At 32.7% G+C, this 24,263-nt stretch overlaps 1 protein-coding gene across 1 annotated transcript in view; it reads left to right on the forward strand.

The window, feature by feature from the left end:
* Positions 1-2,258: 2,258 nt before the first annotated feature.
* DSG4 (desmoglein 4) overlaps positions 2,259-24,263 on the forward strand; it is a 30,412-nt gene continuing 8,407 nt past the window's right edge. Inside the window, 11 exon segments of the mRNA XM_049770205.1 lie at positions 2,259-2,327; positions 4,163-4,294; positions 6,520-6,675; positions 7,018-7,162; positions 8,194-8,360; positions 8,620-8,754; positions 9,853-10,038; positions 15,104-15,375; positions 17,324-17,463; positions 19,914-20,132; positions 23,389-23,670. Of these exon segments, the coding sequence (XP_049626162.1) occupies positions 2,259-2,327; positions 4,163-4,294; positions 6,520-6,675; positions 7,018-7,162; positions 8,194-8,360; positions 8,620-8,754; positions 9,853-10,038; positions 15,104-15,375; positions 17,324-17,463; positions 19,914-20,132; positions 23,389-23,670 (1,903 nt within the window).

Raw genomic sequence — 24,263 nt, forward strand, 5'->3', positions numbered from 1 at the left:
TTCTTCTTAACTTTTTGTCATTTTTTCTTGACACCCATATTCCTCTTCTTGTAGATTGTATATTTGGTCAAGCTTTGAAATCTAAAATATTTGATCTGATCTGCATCATATTTCTCACATTGCCTTTATTTTCTAATTTGTTGAAAACATAATTTATAATATATAATTACACTGTTTTTCAATCATTCTCTGGGAGAAGGTTAGACTACATTCAGCAGCTCTCAGAAATTACTCCTGACTCTATACTCAATCATTCCTGGCATGTTACAAGGATTAAATGGGATACCAGGAACTGAAACCAGGTTGGCTGCATGTAAGGCAAATGCTCTACCCACTGTGTTATCCCTCTTTTATATTATGACCCCTTACTTGACTACTCATGCAATTTTCAAAAGTTAATAACAATTATCTTGCTTTAAGATTTCATCACTTTGTTAGGTCTCATTCCTCATGATGTTAAAGAATAGTCCCTTTTCATCAACTTCTCAATATTCTAATACTTGGTTCATTTTACTTTCTTTCTTGATACTTCTATTTATTGTTCCATTCATTGACAAATTTCTCTTCTTTATATTCCTTACAAACCCTGTGATATAATCATCAGAGAAATACCATGTCTACCTAGAACATGCTAACACAATCTGAATTATTTCCATATCACTCTTCTCTTAATCTGTCTTTATTTTATCTCTCCTTTAAATGAATCTAAGCATTTTCCTTATGATTATATTCTCTCCTATTTCACTCAACCTTTTAAACAGTTTCATAAATTATCCTCATTTCTTTCAAATTTGGACAGCACATCTATCTAAGTAAATTACAATAGTTTGGTTTTATAAAGGTAATGTTGCTTTAAATCAATATGTTTTAGGGTAGAGTTTCACATGTCTTCAAATGTATATTTTCATACTTTTCCCACTACCAATATCACCCACTACTGTCCATCCAACCCACTCTTATTATTACATTCCCTTTCCCCACTGGTAATTTCAATTATATAGTGAGAATCCAAAGATTTATGTTGGCCTGACTGTACCTTTATATTTACATCTTTGGGTTATATATCTGTTCTAAATTCTGTAAGTACATTACATATAATTTTTTTAAAAAATGAAGTTATCATCATCTGCAATGATATTCTCTGACTTTTCTGTTTCAATGAATAGTTCTTCTACTTTGGAAGAAAGTCAAGCTTGTACCACCAGAATCATCCTATTCCTCTTCCTCAGGAGCCCCACAGTCTGTAAGCCCTATCAATTCTTTGGTAATATCTCAGTGCTTTCTAGTGTTACTTGAGTCCACTTGTCTATATTCTAATAGTACCTCACCTAAATAACTGTCAATTTCTACGTATTACAAATTCAAGTTCTCTTCCTGTGTACTTTATAGTTCATATCAAAACTAGAATTTAAAACTATTCCCCCATATTTTCTATACCTTCCCACTAATATTATTTGCAGCATCTCTGTAGCATCCTTGGAAACATAGTTCCTTTTCACCTATATTCATGCCTTTCTCTAGATAAAATTATCTTCCCCATCAATCCATATGAAAACCACTTCAATCTGGGGAGCCAGAACAATAGTAGAGTAAGTATAGCGCTTGCTTTGTTTGCCCATGGACAATCCAGATTCAATCCCCAGCACCACATATGGTCTCCTAGTAGTAAAGTCAGAGCATAGCCAGGTGTGGCCCCAAAACAAAAATAGCTCTGTTCTACAAATCTCTCCTATCCTATGATATGAGGCCTTCCCAAAATAAATTCACGATGAGAAATTTAATTGTTCTTATTTTCATTGAGTCCACATTGAGTCCACCATTGAGTTCACCGGTGCCTTTTGTTGTAGCATATATCCCAACTTTGACTGTGAAGATCAAGGTTTTGTCTTTTCTAAAAGTTTAAAAACCTACATAGGACAAAAAAAAGATCAATATTGTTCATTTCCTATGACCCATACTTATTTCTTTTATCCATGCTTATTAACAAAATGCAATGTTTACACTTAAGAAATAAACTAATAAGAGAACACTCTTTCAAGTATGTATGTGTGGGGTGCCAGAGTGCTATCATAGCAAGGATGGCATTTGTTTTGTATGTGGCCAATTAGGGTTCCCCAGCACCCCCCAAATGGTTTCTTGAGCCCAAATGGTTTCTTGAGCCCACTAGTAGTAATTCTTGAGCGCAGTGTCAGGAGTAATCCCTGAGCAGTGCTGGGTATGGCCCCAAAACAAAACAAGACAGAATAAGTAAATTATACATGTGTGTACTAATTCTGTGTCTTTTATAACAGGTGGTGCTAGAAGTAAACAGTGAATTTATTGTTGAGGTATGTATAATAAAACTATTTTCTAATTTTTAATTGAAAAAATTGAATTTTGTAATACACTATATACCAAACAGAATAGGTGAAACAAAAACCATCCTAATAAAATTTTGGAAAAAGTGATCTGTTGAGCTTAAATCTAACCTTAGTCCCTACACTAACATTAAACCCTAATCCTAACATTATCCTAGACCTAACCCTAACTCCAACCTTAAACTTAACCCTAACCCTCACTAGTCCTAAACCCAAACCTAAATCTAATCCTAACACTAACCTTTTCCTCAAATAGAGAAAAAAAAACTCTGCTTAAATCAAATAGTAATATTAAAATACATAGCCCAAACTTCCGAGCTTTTAGAAAAGGATTGTGACTACTCAGTGTCACAGTAATTCATACATATCAAACTGCACTAATCATTTATTAATATGTTTTTCAAACTAAATAAAATCAAAAGCATCAAATTAACACATTAAAAAAGATAAGGATATTCCAAAAGATATTTAGATCAACAAGAAAAACAGCTGATGATGAGTGAAACATACAAAACAAAAATAAAATTAGTCTTATTACAACTAAAACAACAGAGAATCCAAACTGGAAGTCGAAATATAGACCTGTTACCATCTTTGGCAGGGCTATATTTTAGTAGCAAAAATTTTTATTGCTATAACTTTAAATCACTGGAAAAAGTAAAATTGCTTTTTTATCTGTTGAAAATTAAGAAATGCATGATGCAGTTCAAATGTTTAAACAAATTAGGAGGAATTGTAAGTAAGTCCGTTTTGAAAAGAAAAGCTCCATTCCCCTTTCCCAAACATGAGAAGTGATATTGAATCCTAAGTAAGTAAATATATTATCAGGTCTGGAGAGATAGTACAGGGGTTAAAGTGCTTGTTTTTTATGCAGCAGAGTCTCTAACAATCCCCAGGACTACATATGGTTTCCCAAACACGACTGGGAGTGACACACAAGCACTACAATCAATTCTCTCCCTTAAAAAATACAGTCACCTGTGTCTCAATAAGTGCATTTTTATAGTGCTAGATATCGAACCCAGGGCCTTATTAAATGCAAAGCAAGGGTTCTACCACTTCCAAGGCCCTTATCCAAGTACTTAACAGTAACATATGCATATTTTGTGGAGCATACAAATATATTTATGTGTATAGAACATTTTAAAACCTTTAATAGTTAATTGCTAATAGTAGCAACATTTGAATATAAAAATATAAAATAATAAAAATACATATGCACAATATTGAAAAGCCATATAAGTATCTACTGAATTATTGCCAGCATACTACCAAGTGAGTTAAAATGCTCCTCTAATCCCATAACAATATATTCAGCTGTGTAAACACAGAAGTGTCATAAACAGAAGAGGTAATAATCTTCCTTTTTAACTTGACCCCATTATCCACTACTACTTTTCTTTTGCATGGAATTTATTCACATAAAATTCCAAAAATTCCTTCAACCCAAAATCAGAATGCCTGGTCAGACCTCAGTGCAGAATGAGGTGGGAAAGTTATTTATTAGATAATATTAAATTAAATATCTAAAAATTATAACATTATTCAATATGATGTACTATTAGATTTACACATGAATAAAGAAATGTGTTTCACTATAAACATATAGTTAATAGATAACTGATTTTAACATACCTAGTAAATAGGGTGACCAACCTTTATCTAAAGTTGTGAACTTGTAAGGAAGTTCTTTGTTCTGAAATCCAATAAAATTGCTTCTTTTGTGTACACTTTATAATGTTGAATGAATTTCCAAAGGAGATTTTTTATATTGCAATTTGAAATATGGATGACTTTTGTTTCAGGTAAAGGAATTAGATATTGCAAATGGAACTACAAAATGGCAAACTGTCAGAAGACAGAAGAGGGAGTGGATCAAATTTGCAGCAGCTTGTCGAGAAGGAGAGGACAACTCCAAGAGGAATCCGATTGCCAGAGTAAGTGATAAAATATTTAGGAGTGACTTGTGAAAACAAATACTTTTTCAGATGCAGATACAAGTATTTTCAGTTTTCACGACTACTACATAGTGATTTTGGAAGTTGTGACAAGAAGTCCTTTACTTCTGCCACTTGATTCATTTAATGAATATCACAATCAGGGAGCTGATACAGAGCAGAGATTAACTGCTAAAAAGTAGAAACGAGGCTTAGATCCTACAAAACAAGACATTGTCCAAACTTCTGTATTCTGCTTATCATTACATGAATGTCCTGTAGTAATTATAATCATGTAGCAACAGCTTTTGACTATGTTCCCCCAATTCAAAGGTTTATAGTAATAATTCTCTCCAAGAATATAAAAGCTATGTCAAAATTTTATATTACTATATCTATAAATTAGAAACCTTATAGAAGATTCCAAATAATGAAGCTAACATGGAAGAACAATAATAAGGAAATATTCAAAAATCAGCCCATGAAGAATAAGATTCATAAAAGAACACCATCAGCTCTTTACAGCATCTTACCTTGGGCCACTATTGAAATCAAGAGTAGCTATCTACAAAAATGACTTCCATAATTTTTACATTAAATATATAGTGTTATGGTAAAATGCTGGTATTAGCACATTGTATAATTGAAACTCAATCATGAACAACTTTTTAATGGCATACCTGATGGTAATTTAATTTTTTAAAAATTTAAATATATAGCATATCACCATTTCATCATATCTATTCCAAAATATAAAAACACTCAAAACACTTGTTTCAGAGAATATATGCACACTTATGTTTATCTCAGAAGTTAGTATAATAGATAGGATATGAAAGCAATCAAACTATAGATTAATAGATCAAGAAGTGTGGTATATATAATGGAATATTATGCAGCTCTAAAAATGTACAAAATCATGAAATTTTCTTTGATATGTATACTATTAGTTGGTATTATGCTGACATCAGTCAATAAAAAAGGAATAGATACAGAATGATCTAATTTATATATGGAACTTAATTATATACAGCAAGGTAGCAAAAACGAGTAAAAGGCAATATGACAAAAATACTAATCTGAGTTTGTCATGGTGGAAGTTGAAAGGAAAGGGACACTGGAGTCTTTGGGGAACAGAGGTGGGTACATTAATTGCATGTAGAGTACTAAAATTATGTATATGGAAGCTCTTGAGAACGATGTTAAGAACAATATGAGAACAATATTGTAAATTACAGAATCCTATAAATATGAATGTTTTTAAAATAAATTTAAAAATTAAAATGTAGTGTTAGTAATATTATAGATATAAACAGCTCTAGAAAAGAGATTCTTACTCAGAAATTTCCAAATTTATGAAAACTTTTAAAATTGTAAATGCTTCCATTAAACTCATGTTTATTGTTTCACATTATCTCACTTGTGTAGTATATTATATTTTTTGTTTGCACCACAGTGAATTTCTGGATATTTAATAAAATAGATAACATCTTTGGTTAGAAGAAAGCTAGTTCAAACTGATTTGCAAGTGTCTTTATTTAATGGGAATATCTGAGTAATAAATATCAGTATTTTATTAAATATTATAATCAAGCATGTAAATAAGATTTCAATTTTTAAATATATGCACTTAAAATTATGATAAATTTACATATAACTATTAAAATCTATACAGCAAAATATTTGTCAGAAAACTGATACAATTATTTTGGTTTATATAAAATATGTTTATAAAATTGAAAGCCAATATCTTTAATGGCAAATGTCTCTTTTGAGATTTTAATTGTCTGCTCAATTAAAACTTATTCAGGAGAGAGAAATTATATTATTCAATAGTTTAAGAAAATAATAAATACTGTGATCTCTGTCAAACTCTCTCAATAAGCAAAGAAAATCAAAGAATTTAATAATGTATTATTAATAATATAACAAACCTAGCAACAAGTTTATATATATTATTTGTCCAGAAACCTTGGAGGAGAGTGTATATATTTGTATGTCCACATACATGTGATTTCATAAATTCACAGGCTATACTTGTTATTTCCCCCATTATATACTCTTGGTAAAGGTTATGAACTTTTCAGGCCACACAGGTATAAATAATAATGCTGGGCTTCAAGTCCAGCCAATCTGGCTATAAATAAAATTTTCTTCTCATTTACTCTGCTCTAAATTTCATGATCTGCTCAAACTTGATCACAATTCTAATCTTTTGCTCATAGATTCGGTCAGACTGTGAAGTGAGCCAGAGGATTACATATCGCATTTCTGGGGTAGGAATTGATCGACCACCTTATGGAGTGTTCACCATTAATCCTAGAACAGGAGAAATTAACATTACTTCAGTAGTAGACAGAGAGATAACACCACTTTTCTTGGTAAGTCACAATACAATTAGATTTTGTATTCATGTATATTATTTTACAGCCCTAATTTTCTTCCCTACAAGATATTCCAGGAATAATGTTCAGTTTTTGATAAAATAGAATAGAATACCACCAACAGGTATAAAAGTATCAAAAAGTTTATAAAATATAAATTGGTAATCTATGTAAGCTGTATATTTATATGTTAAAATGTCTTGATAATATTTAAACTGCCAGACTATAACATGTATTTAATCCACTAAAAACTGTTTCTTTGACATTTTCCTTATTTATTTTCAAATATGTTACTTAATTTCTCTGGTAGAGAATTACAGTTTTCCCAACATTCCACAGATCTATTGTCGAGCTCTGAATTCCCGGGGTGAAGATTTAGAAAGGCCACTTGAACTTAGGGTCAAAGTTATGGACATCAATGATAACCCTCCAGTCTTTACACAAAATGTGTACACAGCTACTATTGAAGAAAACAGTGAAGCAAGTAAGTTCAATGGCATTCCACTTCATTCTTCCTATTCTTTTGATCAGAAGTGTTAGACAACTTAAGAACAGATCATGTAAAGACTTGGAAAATCTTGTGTTTGAAATAGCCCACACACCAAATAAAACTATGTCTAAAATGCTAAATATCCTGTTGTTTGAAAGATAAACAAAATAATTCTTATATGTGTAATTTAGCAGGTGTTTAGAACCTTCTTTGGAGGTCATTACTAGATTTATGATAAACTTAATCCAAATGAGTAAGCTGAAGTAGTAGCTATGACTGTAGAAAAGCATATTATTTTGGCCAATTCCTCAAATTCCTATAAAATCCACACCCAGTGGAGAACAATAGAGTTGCACCCATCAGTCACTCATGAAGAAAAATTACTGATCCTCATAATCTACCAAGAAAGTTACACCATGTTCTCTTATTTCTGAAACCTAACCGTGAAGGACTTTGTAAATCACGATGGTTTCAATAAAATAAAATCAAATGTAATTAAAAATAAATACAGTCATCAAAAAAAACTATAACAGAGCCTAAGATATATAGTACAGTTGGTAAGGCACTTGCCTTTCAGGTAGTATGGGTTCGATCCCCAGCACTACATTGGTTTCCTGAGCAATGGCAGATGTAATCCCTAAGAATACACTGCCAGGTGGAGCCCCAAAACAAACTAACATGGCAAAGAGGGAGAGAAAAGAAGACATTAAAAGAAATAGGGAAAGGGGGCAGAGCAGTGGCGCAAGCGGTGGGGCATTTGCCTTGTATGCACTAACCTAGGATGGACCGCTGTTTGATCCCATGGAGTTCCATATAGTCCCCCAAGTCAGGAGCACATAGCCAGGAGTAACCCCTGAGCGTCACTGTGTGGCCCAAAATCTAAAAAGAAAAAGAAAAATAGGGAAATTGTAAATGTAGAATGAGAAGAAAATAGAACTCAGGAGAAGATCAACCTCTCCACATCTCCCTGATTCACTGAATTGGTTTGAATAGTGTTCCAATTTTCCACCTCTCTTTATTTTTAGACACACTGGTAATAAAGTTAAGTGCCACTGATGCAGATGAAGACAATCATTTGAATTCTAAAATCGCCTACAAAATCATCTCTCAGGAACCATCTGGTGCACCCATGTTCATCTTGAACAGGTACACTGGAGAAGTCCGCACGATGTCCAGTTTCCTTGATAGAGAGGTAAAGTTTTCTATGAAAGATAACAAGAAATTAGGGGTTGAATTCTAGAAGTCTGGGGTCAAATGATAAATTTAGGCGCTTCCTCCAAAGTGAAAGAAGGGAAGAAAAATAATCCAATCATTATTTTCAAGCAAAATGATGACGGGAAAGTATCTAAAATGTTTCTATAAAATGATAAAGAAAAATGAAGTAATCTTAGAATGTGCTGAACTGTATTCAAAGAACATTTTTAATTTTATCATTCTTCATTTGAATTAAGCAACACAATATGTATAACCTCCTTGTGAGGGGATCAGATCGGGATGGAGCTACAGACGGACTGTCTTCTGAATGTGACTGTAGAATCAAGGTTTTAGATGTCAACGATAATTTCCCCACCTTAGAGAAAACTTCAGTAAGTTGTTAATCTTACTATGTTTTGATCCATAAATGTCAAAAACTGATTAACTTTTCCACTAGTTTATGTACCACACATGAACTGCTATCAAAACCTTGGTGATCTTCATGTATAGTAATATAAGTTATCATTTAAATTATACTAATAATATAATATTATAGTATTATATTATAATATAGTATACCAATCATATAATTAATAATTTTATTAGCCTTATTCTGGGCAGACTCCTCCGTGAAACAATAGACTATCTTCCCTATAAGCTCTACTCATATACACATTGAATTATAATGATTTCCTAAATTAATCCTAACAGTCTCCAAACTTCTCCACTTGTATCTTCACTTTTAAACAAAAATCTGCAGAAAATTGGAAACAGTAGAATCAAATGTCTTTTGATATCTGGTGGTTGTTTTTTTTTTTTTAAAGTATTTCATGAACCACAATCCTGCTCATTCCTTTATTTATCTATGACTACCTTTAAGTAATCCTGCCAATGAGTGGTTTCCATAAAAATTGTATTTTTAGGGGCTGGAGCGGTGGTGAGGAGCGTAAGCATCTGCCTTGCTAGCGCTAGCCTAGGACGAACCTCAGTTCAATCCCCCCCGCATCCCCTATAGTCCCCTAATTCAGGACCGATTTCTGAGTGCATAGCCAGGAGTAACCCCTGAGCATCACCTGGTGTGCCCCCCCCCAAAAAAGGGCACACTGAATCAAATAACCGGTATGACCCGCATATAAGCTAAGTTCGGGTTTTTTGGCACACATTCTGTTCTTATACTCGCGTATATACGGTATATTTATTTATAGTTAAAAGTGGGAACTAAATATATAAAAACATTAAATAAAAATAAATTAACCAAAGAGCCAATTTGATCTTCATTTTAAATATTTTACAATAAAATTATTTCCCTTCTCCTATAATCATTTAATCCACATATCTTTGTTTCTAATTTTATGTACACTTAATGGTATAAAACTATTAGTATAGTTTTTATTAGGTTATGAATGATAATTATTTATTAATATAAATCAGTATTTACTATTACCCTTTTGAAAATTTTCCTTTAAAACACTGATCTGTTATCATTTCAGTATTCAGCAAGTATTGAAGAAAATTGTTTAAGTTCAGAACTGATACGATTACATGCAATTGACCTTGATGAACAAGGCACTGATAATTGGTTGGCAAATTATGTCATTCTCTCTGGAAATGATGGAAATTGGTTTGATATACAAACAGACCCACATACCAATGAAGGCATTTTGAAAGTTGTCAAGGTACAGTATGATATCTAAAGTGTTCTTCTATAAAAGTTTAAAATAGTCAGAGACAGACCCTGTGTACAAAAAGCACTTTATATTAATCTAAAATACTCAGGTGGATAAGTGCCATATTGACATTCACAGCTCCAAACTATAATCCTTAGGATAAAAGAAATAAAAGCTCTTTTGATTTTATATTGCCCAACAACTAGGAAATAAGACGGGCAAACACATCCCAATGAGAGTAAAATTAGTCTACAACCAGCATCAATGTATCAATGTCAGTTTATTAAACAAAATAAATGTTAAATGGGTGAATAAGTGATAATTGTTATGAAGGTGAATACTTTTGAGCTCAACTTGTCTGAAAATGTTTTATGCAAACAAAAAGGTCTAATCTTTCAAAATGAGACTTCTAACATGGGCAATAAAAAAATGAGGAAATACAAGGAAATAAGATGAGCGCTCAGTGCTGTAGCCAAATATTCACATAGGGAAGCAATGAATAAGAGGTGTTGAGTTGGAATTATTATTCTGAAAACCTAAATATTGCAATGCAGGTTTGATTTTTTTATTAACTATAGATAATTTTTCTAATTATTTTACGTTTTACTTTATGAACCAGAAAAAGCACAAAAAATACAAGTAAAATTACAATACAATAATATTAAAGTTAACAGAATTGTGGTTAATAACATTTATTTTATAAACAAAATTAGTCCTTTCAATCGAATATAGCTATGAAAACATATACTGAGACACATGTACACATTAAGTTTGGCATAAAATGTGAATCACAATTATTAATTTTTTTCTATTTAGTAACTGTAGCTTTTATCAAAAACTATTGGTCTCCAATAAATTTATAATTTACATAATTTTCTTTGTTCTATAGGCAACTATCTAGAACAATTTATTGCTGTTCACAACAAAAAAAAATAGCTACCAGAACAAAAAAAAAGATGGTTTATAATTTATAAGGTGTCCAATATTTTGGAAAAATTTTACATGTACATTTTAAGATCGACATTCAAATGAAAACACAAAAGTTTCAAAATTCCTTAAGAGAACATAAAAACTCAAGAAATATAGAAAAATATGAGGGCCTTCCTATTAGATACATTGAATCAGATAACACACTGGCCAAATCTAATTATTGTTTTCATAAATAAATTTTTGCTTAAACACAGTCATAGGTATTTAGTTATGTATTTCTGATGGCTATTTCCACACTCCCAACGGCTGATTCTAAAATATTTACAACTCTCCTTTTAAAAAAGGTTTACCAACCATTACTGACAGATAAAGGAAATTTGAGGGATATTTTTAAGTCAAGATAATATTAGCTCAAGTCCTGAGGTGCCAAGAGCATATCAAACACAGCATGGAGTAGAAGAAACAAACAAATGTTACCTAATACTTATCAGTTTGAAATTGAATAAATTACTCCTTCCTCCAAAACCCTCCCCAATCATCTGTATCCAAATTTAGTTTACCTTGTATTTAAATAAAAATAGGTCAAGTGGCAGAGCAAATGCCTAGCATGTTTGAGGTCCAGTATCTCATGCCCTACCCCTTAGTACTGACAGGATGCCCTAGCTGGCTCCAAAGCATTACTATGATACCAGACCCAAGCATAGAAATTGCTGCAAGCAGAATATAACTGACAGTCCCCTCTCTCCACCTAACTCTGTTGGGTGTGACCCTATAAAACAATAAGGAGGTAGTTATATCATATAATTCTTACCTATCCTCTTACTCAGTTAAAAATTGACTTTGCCTATTACTTAAAATATATAGTTGTTACTTGCTTTTGATCTGCCCAAACTACAAAATAATAGTAGGAACTTTGTGCCTAAACAATTTGACCTTAAAATTTTTCTAATCCTAGCACCTGACCCAATACCCAAGATTGCTGATGTTCACCTGAACCTAAGATACAGCTTTCACTCAAATAAGAGTCACTGTGTTTGATTGTATTATTCATGATTTCTAAGAAAATTATAAAAATGAAAAAAGCATTAGTAATTTAGGCAATGACATCTATAATTTAGATAATGTATCTTTTGTGGTTTATAAAATTTTAATGTACATTATTGTCAAAAACTAAGGATTCCAATTCATAAAAAAATTGATAATAGGGTGTTATATGTTGTTAGACAAATGATACATATGTTTCTTCTGGTTTATGACTTTGCAAGATCATGAAAAAATCTAAAAAAAATGCTTTTGTCTTAATTATTTCATTTAATCATCTTAACTCTAGGAAGAAAATCTGGGATTTCTTTTTCTCTAAAAAACAATGGAGCAAATCAAGTAGAAAAAGCTGATTAAATTCACCCAGGTGTCAAATGACAAAGCAAGATTGAACCAGAGCTGCCTAAAATTAAAGTCAAATTTAACTCCTACTTCTATAGCCACTTGGGAGGGAGACTTAACTTTCTACCTCCCTCATAACAAGTTCTATTATGAGCCCATATTTTATATTAAGAATTAATTTTGTAACATTAAAATAGACCATTAAACAGTTGACATTTTACCCCCTTTTCTGAAAGAAATCACAGTACGCTCCCCCCTAATTTCACCCCAGATTATGAACACCTAACAGGATCTGTCTCGAACCCCATGCAGGTTGGTGTCACTTTGGAAAACTGGTCTAGAATCTGATTCTGATCATGACAGCCTGCCCCCACCCCTATTGTTTTAACATATCTCTGCATTCAAATACGTTTCATTTAATGCCTTGAGTTCAGAGACTTGATTTTTTCCAAACTCTTCAAATTAAAGCTAAATAGACTTATGGCTCAGAGTTGTTTGTATTGCTCTTTATACTGACACAATTAGAAAAAGCTTTGATAAAGAGATTTCCCTTGCAAAGAGTTCTTAAGGAACTGTTTGCCTCTAAATGATTCCTCTTGCTAAGACTAAGTGGGGAACTATCTGCCTCTTCTCTGTCTACCTTTTTCTTTCCTGTAAAAGCCTCAATCAACTCTTCCTGCCTCTCCATGCTTTGAATTGATATAATGGGCACAACTGAAGGCATCTATTAATATGTTTTCAGTATTCTTTATTAACATGAAGACAACTGTCTTGATAGGCATGAAGTATACATGTATGTACATACTAGAGAATTTCCATGAAAGAGTTCTTTCAATTAAAATTTTATTTTGAACACATAACTCATATCAACATTAGGCAATCCAAAGAGGGAAACAAATACTTAAAGGCAATCAGAATTATAATCCTCAAAAGATTTAGATGAAATTTAACCACAAACAATATTTCTTCTTAACATTTGTCTTAAAACTTCTGCTGAAGAACTTAACAAAAAAGTCAAAAAACAAAGTGAAATAATTTCCTTAAGTAGCAAAAATTAATCTCATGGTCTTTTATTCTGCTACTGGTAAATGTGTTGCAAATTATACTGACTTTCTCTTGCAACTTATTTCTAAACAAACATTGCTTATTGCCTTTTTTATACAAACAGCTTTTTCACTTTTCATGTCACCACAGCAATCATTCTAGATTAGAAGAGTCTATTCATCTTTTATCCAGGGAACTCTTTTTTATTTTTATTTTTTTGCTTTTGGGGCCACACCCGGAGAGGCTCAGCGGTTACTCCTGGCTATGTCACTTCAAAGGTGACTTTACTCTGGGCCTAATATTTACTTCTTTAAATATTAACCATGAAAGAGCTTGATGTCCACCAGACAGTCTCAGCGGAGTATATAATTATAGTTTAAGACTGACTGTAATAATTATAATTTTTTTAGAAGTTATGTATACCATTTTAAAATATATTTTCTTACTTAAGGATTCAAATGTGGCTAAGCAGCAGTGCATGCCTTACATGTCTTTTGAGAACCTAGGTTCAGTCGCAGCACCACACACATGCACACAAACACACACACACACTAGAGAAACAAATGAAGGAAAATGTGTTAAGAGAGGGAGATTTCAACATGCCATTATCGCCTCTAGATAGATTCACTAAGCAGAGCACTAGCAAAGACATAAGAGCTCTAAATGAGAAAGTAGAAAACCTAGGACTAACAGATATATACAGGACCTTCTATCCCCCAAAAAGATGAATTCACATTCTTCTCAAGTGCACATGGAATCTACTCTAGAATAGACCATGTTTTAAGACAAAAGACCAGTTTACATAAAGTCACAAATATAAAAATTATACCAAGCACCCTAACAGACCACAAAGTCACAGAAATCAAGATTGATTGTAATTGAAGATTTGGAGAAAGTCTAACACCTGGAAACTAAATATCATAATTTATATTTTAAGAGATTCTTAAATGCACTTTATAAAATAAACCTAAATCCTATTTATTCGCTCAATAACAGTCAATTTTTTAATTTTTTATTCTAATTTAATTTTTGTTTTTTATGAGCACCTCATTTGAAAGGAAGTTCATTTTCCATACAAAGATTCTTTTAAATATAACTTTATAATCTGTGTCTAATTTAAGGACACAAAGGCTAAAGGAATAGAGCAGCAGGTAAGGGCATTTGCCTTGCATGCCAAAGACCTGGGTTCCATCCCTGAACCATGAACAGTATCCCAAGCCCCACCAAGAGTGATTTCTAAGCAAAGAGTCAGTAATAAGCCCTGAACACAGTCAAGTGTGGCACCAAAAAACTAAAATTCTAAGAAGTAAAATTGGAGTCTGAAATGGCATACATACCAGATAAAGAAAAGAATAATTTCTGAAATAATTATAGCAGTAATACACAAACTTGTATCAATATAAAACCAGATTTTCATAGCTCCTAGACTTTATTCTTGTATGTTATATTTTTATCATAGCTTCTTTGTTTGTTTTTGGTTTTTGGTTTTTGGGCCACACCCGGTAATGCTCAGGGGTTACTCCTGGCTATGTGCTCAGAAGTTGCTCCTGGCTTGGGGGACCATATGGGACACCGGAGGATCGAACCGCGGTCCGTCCAAGGCTAGCGCAGGCAAGGCAGGCACCTTACCTTTAGCGCCACAGCCCGGCCCCTATCATAGCTTCTTAATCAAAGCAAATGCTCTTATTATCTTAGGATTTATTTTCTCTCATTTCAGATGCTAGATTATGAACAAATGCCTAATATTCATCTTGGTATTGGAGTTAAAAACCAGGCTGAATTTCACCACTCAGTTGCCTCTCAGTTTCGAATGCACTCAACCCCTGTGATAATTCAAGTTATTAATGTGAGAGAAGGACCCACATTTCAGCCAAATTCTATGACTTTCAGTGTTCGAGAAGGAGTAAGGGGAGACTCCTTATTGAATTATGTACTTGGTACATACACAGCTATAGACTTGGACACAGGAAATCCTGCAACAAATGTCAGGTATTACAAATGCTTTGCTTATTTTTAAATGATTAAGCATAGTGCTATTTGGGGTTAATTTGTGGTATGAATCTGAGTTGAAATACTTGCACCTTCTTTTTTCTGTTTTGTTTTTATTATTTGTTTTAGCACACTTTAAGAGCATTGCTATTTTCTCAGAATTTTAATAAGTTTTTAAAGTCTGGAAGGGCTCCAAATGTCTGTAAGAGTAAATATTACAAAAAACAATGGTAAGATCAAAGAGCCACCTACAGTTGCTCTGTGAGTATCTTTGATCTTTTGTGGTCAGTTGTACCAACATTTACAGGGCTGAGTAACCCTTAGTATAAACAACATGGCACCATAAAAGATTAGTCATTGTTTTTTTCCTTGAATCTTTTAAAACTAGAAATTTGGGGGCAATTTTAAACATCTACACAAATTCAAAGGGAGAAAAGTATAATTAAAGAAGCTGAAACACAGGTGTTTCAGAAATGGGATTAGCATGATGAGAGTCAGAGCAGAAGGAAAAAAAGGTAGATATTAAGGACACATAATTCAGACTCTATAGAAAGTGTTCTGAATGATAAATATAAAAAAATACACAGGTCTTTATAGCCTTTTCTTACTCTTTCCTTCCAAATTTTCGGAGTGAGCCAAGTCTACTGATATCTGACAACTTGAATAATAATGGTTTTGATGACTAAATCAGGTAATAAATTGACAGACACAAAAATTCATGAGTAGGTGGTACTGCACTCTCTAAAGCAGTCTGTAAAACAAATTCCTATCTATTCACAAAATTCCATATACAGAGAGCAGAGGCTACCACGTCCTCTTTGAGGGCAGCATTGAGGTGTTCTAAAACCAAAGCTTTAAATTCTAAGAAAAAACAAACTTTTCTTCTTCACGTGAACATGAATAAATAATATTCACTAGATCTTGCTATGATTTCATACATGACCTAAAACAGATTCTATTTTTTTAACATTTATAGAAGATAATACTCAGTTAAAACAAATCCTGAAACAAAATCAATAGAAGGCTGAAGGGAGGAGTGGGATAAGATTGAAGGACAATGATAAAAAATCTCGGTAGTCCCCTGATAGAGGGATTGATCAAGCAACACTGCAAATATAAAACATTTAATACAATAGTTAATTCTGATAACTCAATAAAAATAAATATAAAAGAATATTTAAATGTTAGGAAAGTATGAAGTATAAAAATTAAAATGTTAGGGGCCGGGCGGTGGCGCTGGAGGTAAGGTGCCTGCCTTGCCTGCGTTAGCCTAGGACGGACCGCGGTTCGATCCCCCGGCGCCCCATATGGTCCCCCAAGAAGCCAGGAGCAACTTCTGAGCGCATAGCCAGGAGTAACCCCTGAGCGTCACAGGGTGTGGCCCAAAAAACCAAAAAAAAAAAAAAAAAAAAAAAAAAAAATTAAAATGTTTTAAATCTGCACATTAGGGCTAGACTTTTATTAATAAATATGCTTTTCTATTTGGGGTACATACCTATGTACCTGGGGTACATATTTCTCAGGAACTATCCTTATTGGTACTCTGGTGGTGCTCAGAGGAATCAAAATACCAGTGATCAAAGCCAAGCTTCCTACATTCAAAGTATTTTATCAATTCATTGAGCTATTTCTCTGACCTAATTTGTATGAATTTTTAAATAAATTACTTTATTTAGTGACCATGTATTATATAGTTCCTCATAATACATTTGTTCCAAGACCAATGCCATCACCATTGTAGAATTCCCTCTACCATGTCCCCAGATTCCAACTCATTTCCAACTTTACCCTTATGGCAGGCACAAAATAATCTATTTGCATTTTTAAGCTAGAAATTTATCACCACAAATTGTAAAAATGCCATTTATAATTTTAATATAGTATAAATCTTATGAATCTTTAGAGTATTAAATTTTATTTTAACATGGATTTATTTATTTAAAAACAGGTATATCATAGGGCATGATGCAGGCAGCTGGCTAAAAGTTGATTCAAGGACTGGTGAGATACAATTTTCTAGGGAATTTGATCAAAAATCAAAATACATTACTAATGGAAGATACACAGCAGAGATTCTGGCTATAGATGGTAAGAGAATTTATTTTCATAAGATTTTCATTGTCATATATATACATGTACTTGATTTTGGTATTTGATTGACTCTAGATATATCATTTTATGATATCTGAAAGAATTAGAGTTCTGAATACCACTGATCCTAAATTCAGGAAGAAAAAACAAATTGCATTTAAATCATTATCTATTTTACATACTTCAAGAAAAAATAATGTGACTTAGACATAAAGCATACAAGATAATATATATATATAAATAAACTATAGTTTCTATTTAGGGCCTCCTATCTTGAAAAGTTAATCCAACTTTCACAGTATGTTAGGAATGTTCACTGAAAGCACCAGAAGGAATGTACAAAGTTCATCTAGGGGATTGACTATGGGAAAGTTAGCAACCTGATAAATACAGATATTTTAGAGTTATAAAGTTGAACTAAAATGAGATACCCCTGCTAGTACTGCTTGATAATATATTGTCCAAAATAAGGTTCTGTAGAGAACAAATTTATTGCAACTATAAAAACCATAATAAAAGAAACACAAATGCACTGGATTAACTTGTAACTGAGCTGCTTTTCACTTGATGAGTAGCAAGAGAAATTTCTTTATTTAATCAATGATCAATGATTACAACTACTACAGACAACTACTACAGACAAAACAACAGAAAAATGTCAGCAATCAGGAAAAGGGGATAAAACCAATGGCCAGGTACATGCTGAATCATAAGATAGAAAATGAAGTTTTACAGTAGTTGGTATCTGAACTTTATCATGGCCTTTAACATGAGCTTATAAAAGCATGAAATCAAAAAGAAAGCATCATATCTATACAATCTGATCACCATCATATGGGTGTCACTTTAACAACTGAATCATTTACATTTATATAGTCTTATTTATCATCATAACCTGGAAAAACTTTTCTAAAAAATACAACCATATTGATCACAGCCTATGTTTGTATATTAATAAAATATAAAAAATATTCAATTCTAGAAAAGACTACTAATTTTAAGAAACAACAAAGATTATCAAAATGATGAACCTACAGAAAACTAAAAACAAGGGTCCTTGAGAATTCACCTAAGCAGATTACTTGCACTGGAACATAACCATCCAGGGTTCTGATAAGTGTGACTAGCCGTAAGTGAAGAAGTAGAACTCTGGCTAGCAAATGATGCCAGAAAGCAAAAACTGTCAACATCATCATTAACTTCAGATTGCATACCACGATGCCAAAAAAAAAAAAAAAAGTCTGGAGAATCAGAAAATAACACACACACACACACACACACACACACACACACACACACAAATCTCTTGTTGACCTTACACGCCCAACCAAGTTTTGATCCCTGGGATCCCATATGATCCCCTGAACCTACCAGGAATAATTTCTGAGCCACAGATCCAGGAGTAACCCTGAGTGCTGCTGGGTGTGGTCCAAAAAAGAAAAAAAAATAAAAAAATAAAAATAACAATAGCGTTAATCTCTGGTAAACCTCATCCTAAATTTAGAAATGCTGAATCAGGTATTCCAACATACTGACTACTAAGTGATTCTAATCATTTTAACATACAAAAAAATGTTAAGTTAATTAACTTTTTAAAGTATGGCCTAATTAAATAGCCTAAAATTATAATGCTTTAGCTTAAACATTTTTTAACTTCACAAATTAAGCAGAATAACTTTTACTGCATTACAACATTAAGTAGATAAGTCAAACTCCTATTTCTTGGTACTCTGCCCTTAATAATAAATTATATTAACTCAAAATTTGTTTCCAGTGGGTAATTAAAACTATATTTTTGTTTGTTTTACTAAAATAATCACTTTTAAATAGATATTTATATTAATTTTTAAACGTTTTCAAAAAGAAATAGCATCTACGGAATAGAATTAAAATGGACGATGTAAACAAAGAAAAATACACAATTATATATTTATAATTGTATGTGTAATTTTATATATAACTACACATATAGATTTAAAATTACCAAATTTCATTTGGTTATCCCACAACATATTACAACATAGGTCTTAATAAAGATTTCTGAATGAAAAGCTATAGACAGACAGATCTGGAATTTTATCTATGAAGACAAGGTAGAAATAGAAAACAATACACCTTCCCTGATGAAAGACGGTCATTGTGGTAATGTATGATACATAAAAGTCAGCAGGATTAAAGAAGTATTCAGGAAGAGTAAATAGAAGACACCAGTCTTGAGCTACAGAGAAATTTGTTCAAGAAACTCAAATGAAGTCAGTTTAGCAAACTAAGACTTAGGGTCATTAATAAACATAAGAACCTCCAAGCTCCATCAGGAGTCATTTATATTGTTCCTATATGCTTCGTGGCATATCACCATGAGATAAGAGAACTTTTAACATGACGATTTACCCAGGACCATTTAACATAACCATTTATCCAACACTCACAATGTTTTGCTGTTTCAGATCATTCTGGAAAAACAGCTACTGGAACCATATGTATTCAAGTTCCTGATGTCAACGATTACTGTCCAATAATCTTTGCTGAAAGTGAAAACATCTGCATTGAAAACCCAGAAGTTACCATCTACGTTAGTGAACATTCTTATGCGGCTCCCTTTACCTTCTGTGTTGCTGATGAACCTCCAGGGACAGCTCAGTTATGGGACATTAGATCACTAAACAGTAAGTTAAAGGCAAAACATTCATACTATAATATTCAAAGCAAAAACAACTACCAAAAAATTATTGAAGTCTTGTAGCAATACACTTTCTGTATGTTTTCATAATTCTAGTCATATTTATATTAAGTGAAAATAGACATGTACATGGATAATAAAAATTGAATTCAAATAAAACTAGAAATGTTTTATTAGTAGTTACAAATATTAGAACATAAATATCAGCTTATTTATCATTTTTGTAAGAGTAGAGCTGATATTTGATCCATTTGTAACAATTAACTGGCCAATGTCAATATTTCTATTAATGATTATTTCACATAAGACTTAAATGTCACTGATTCAGCTATCCTTTTTTAATATAATTTTTATTTTAATCATAGTGTCTTACATATCGTTGACAATAATATTTTAGGTACATATTAACATAAAATCAGGAGAATTCCCATCACTGAATTGTCCTCCTTTCACCTCCGTTCCCATCCTGCCTCCCATATCCTCCTCCCTCACCCCGGGGCTGCTAGAATAAGTGGTCCCCTCTGTGCCTAGCTTACTACTTAGTGGTCTTACACCTACTTGGTCTTGGTACCTCCCTTATTTCCCGATCTAGTTGGGAGGCGGGACTAGATAATTCAAGTTATGTGGTTTTGTTTGAAGAAGAGAAAAGTAATAACCTGGAGAAAAGAAAAAGAAAAAAAGGATCAAATATTCCGGAAGTGGGCGGAGTCCTTCTAGAGGCTTTTATCCTTGGTTTGAGAGGCAAAGGGGAAAAAGAAGGTGAAACACCACAACAGTACATAAAGAACTGTCAAATAAAATATCCAGTGAGCATTCGAAAAAAAGGGGGGTGTAAGCACCATATAAAAGCCATGGTATTGAGATTAAAAAAAAATGTGGCAGAGCACATAAGAAAAGAAAAGAAATATATATAAATGGAGACATCCACTTCAATAGCCAAACCAAAACAATGAAATCAACAAAAAGTAGATAAGTAAAAAATAATAATAAAAAAATTGTTTTGTGCTTTTTTTTCCCTCCTGCAGATGCACAGTAAATATTGAGGTCATTCGAAAAGGAATTTCCTTTGCCTAAGAGATACAGGGTTTCTCCACCCTTGAAGTATATTGTCATGGGATTAACTATAGACTCCTTTCAGGTTCATTTACTCTCCCCTTGGTGCTTTTGTGGTGTATGGAAGATTTCTGCTCCATCCTGGGTGATAACATCAGACCTCTGTATCTAGAGTTCTCGGTATCTGCACGAGTCAAGGAGTTGAACTTTTGATTATGTCTTTCTTTGTGGTTCTAGAAGTTCTGTTCCCTCAGTGTCATTTTAATCCGTCTTCTGTGGTTGGCGGTCCTGGCTTTGCCCTGATCCTAGGAAGGGGCCTGGAATAGCGTCTTTCGTTATGATTCAGTTATCCTATAGGTGCCATTTACACATGTTTTCTAATTGTGGAAAATATCAGACTAATTAAGTCTTTTTTTTTGTTTTGTTTTATTGGTTGTTTTTGGTTGTGGGTCACACCCAGCAGCACTCAGGGGTTACTCCTGGCTCTGTGCTCAGAAGTTACTCTTGGCAAACTCAGGAAACTATAAGGATGCCAGTGATCAAACCTGGATTTATTGCATTCGAGGCAAATGCCCTACCTACTGTGGTATCAAGCCAGTTCCTTGAGTACATCTTTTGAAATGTTAAGTACATAAGAGCAAATAAAATGCTGTCTGGGGGCCTCATTTGGGCAAAGATTACTCCCAATTATCATATTCACTTTGATCAGTAGAAAAAAAAAATTGGGGTCAGCAGGAAGCAGGTATCAGTCTGTAGAGCCAAAGCAAAAGGAATTATTCACCTCTCTGAGCCATCAAGTTTCTCATATTGGGTGCTACCCTGAGATGATGCCAGAAAAATCCCTCATTAGTCAAAAGAGAAGCCTAGGCAATTAATTATAAGACTAGGTAACTAATCATAAGACTTCTTTGCTCTTTTCAACAAAACTACTTTAATATTTTATAAAAATAAGGACATATAATAGTCTTTTATATTAAAGATCAATCTAGATCAGAGAGGTAACACAAGGATAAAGTGCTTGCTTTACATGCTTCCATTCTTGGTTTGAATCCGTGGTACTATCCAAGGTCACTCCTGTCACAAATCAATCCTATGCACTACCACATGTGATTTCAAAACAAACAAAAAAAAAAAACAATCTGAATTGACTTTTCCCTACAATTATTCTATTTTAATACAACTTTTTAAAAAAAATTTATTAAGACCATTGTGAATTATAAGTGTTTCATGGTTGTATTTCAGGCATATAGTGACAGTTAATTAGGGCCATTCCACCACCAGTGTTGACCTTCTTCCACCAGAGTTCTCAGCATGCATCCCATACCTCTACCCTGGTCTATCAGTGTAACAGGTCCATTTTGTGTTAAAACAACTTTTAACTACCCTTTATTTAGACTCTAGATAATAAAAATAAAAAACATAAGAGAAAAAATTCGGTAAAGTTGTTAAAGTAATATTATAGACTTACTAATAAAAAATATCACACTAAAGAAAATGTAACCTTAAAGTTTTGTTGTTAAACTGATATTTAAGAACTGAATAAACTTTCACCTAATATGCCTTATTACGTTCTTACTTTAATAATTGCAAGTTATATTTTTGGTAGACATAGCTATCTTTTCCACAAATAACTTAAAGTGATGAAATAAGATATAAGTTACTAATTGTCATGGGCTGATAAATGACTATTCATTATGTAGGTATAATTCATCAATCTCTTTTTGAGTTGATAAATTTTAACCTATATTTTAAGCAACTGTTGCTATACAATTGATAGGCAATTAAAGCAGCATAATAGTAATTACTTTAACAACTGAAAAGGCAGGCATTTACATGAGAAAAAACAACCTGGAATGGTATTTGTAAGCTGTAATATATAAGAACACTTTTAATATTTCTTTACAACTTAAAACTTTCCTTTTCACTTATTTGAGAAATAAATTTTTGAAAGCTATTATAAATTAAGTATTTTCACTCAGGAAATAAACAGCAGGATGCAATATTTCTTCAGGTAAATTAAAATTTGATGAGAATAGATAATTCATTATAAATGTTGTTTAAAAATATTATAGGAAGTCTAATGACTAAGGGTACATAAAAACATCAGGCCCTAAATTATTCTTTGGTATTAAGAAAGGTTAATCCTAAATAATTTTAACTTGTTTTCTTTCTCCTCTCTTTCTTTTCAGCTACCTCGGCAATCCTGATAGCTGAGTCCTTAAGTTCTAGAATTTACCATGTTCCAATTGTAGTCAAAGACAGCTATAACAGACATTGTGAATTGCCACAGAGGATACAGTTACAGGCCTGCGAATGCACTGTTAACCATGGGTGTTTGTACTCTAGCACCACAAGTGTTTATGGCTCTACCAATGATGTATATATCACTGAAGACCATGTTGGGGGATCAAATGTTGGTCTCAGCCGGACAGGGATTGGCATGATTGCTCTAGCTGCCTTACTGTTGCTTTGTAAGTATTGGAGTAAATCTTCTTTTTAAACATTCTTCAATATAAAAATGGAGCCAGGTATTCTGGGATGGCTAGGTTCAGTTGGTTGCTATAGCATGGCATCTATGTCATTTTTTGTGAAAGCTGGAAAAAAGAAAACTTATTTTGACCTTATAAGCAACCTTATATGTAAACATAAATATATATATTTATAACACATATAAATATATATCCTTATATATATAAACATAAATGCCCATCCTGAGAATAGGGTAAGTAGCCATCACTCTTCCAGATAAGCATGGGGTATCAGTGGTATTGATCAGGCCTTAACAATTATACTCAATGTAGAAATGTCAACATTTCCAACCTTATAAGCAACCATATAAGTAACCTTATAAGGTCCATGGTTAATGAATCATATAAATAAAAAATTTTTTGAAAATCCCTAAGTATAGAGCAAAGCATCAAAGTGAATCCTATCATGGAATTTCAGCAAAGAAGATTAAGAGGAAAAGAGGGAAGGCAACTTTGTCAAATGGGAAAATTGGGAAACCTTTAGGGGCAATGTCTTGAAAGAGGAATAGATGATCATAACACACTTAAGAAGTGGA

Source organism: Suncus etruscus, chromosome 3, assembly GCF_024139225.1.
Source record: "Suncus etruscus isolate mSunEtr1 chromosome 3, mSunEtr1.pri.cur, whole genome shotgun sequence".
Lineage (NCBI taxonomy): Eukaryota > Metazoa > Chordata > Mammalia > Eulipotyphla > Soricidae > Suncus > Suncus etruscus.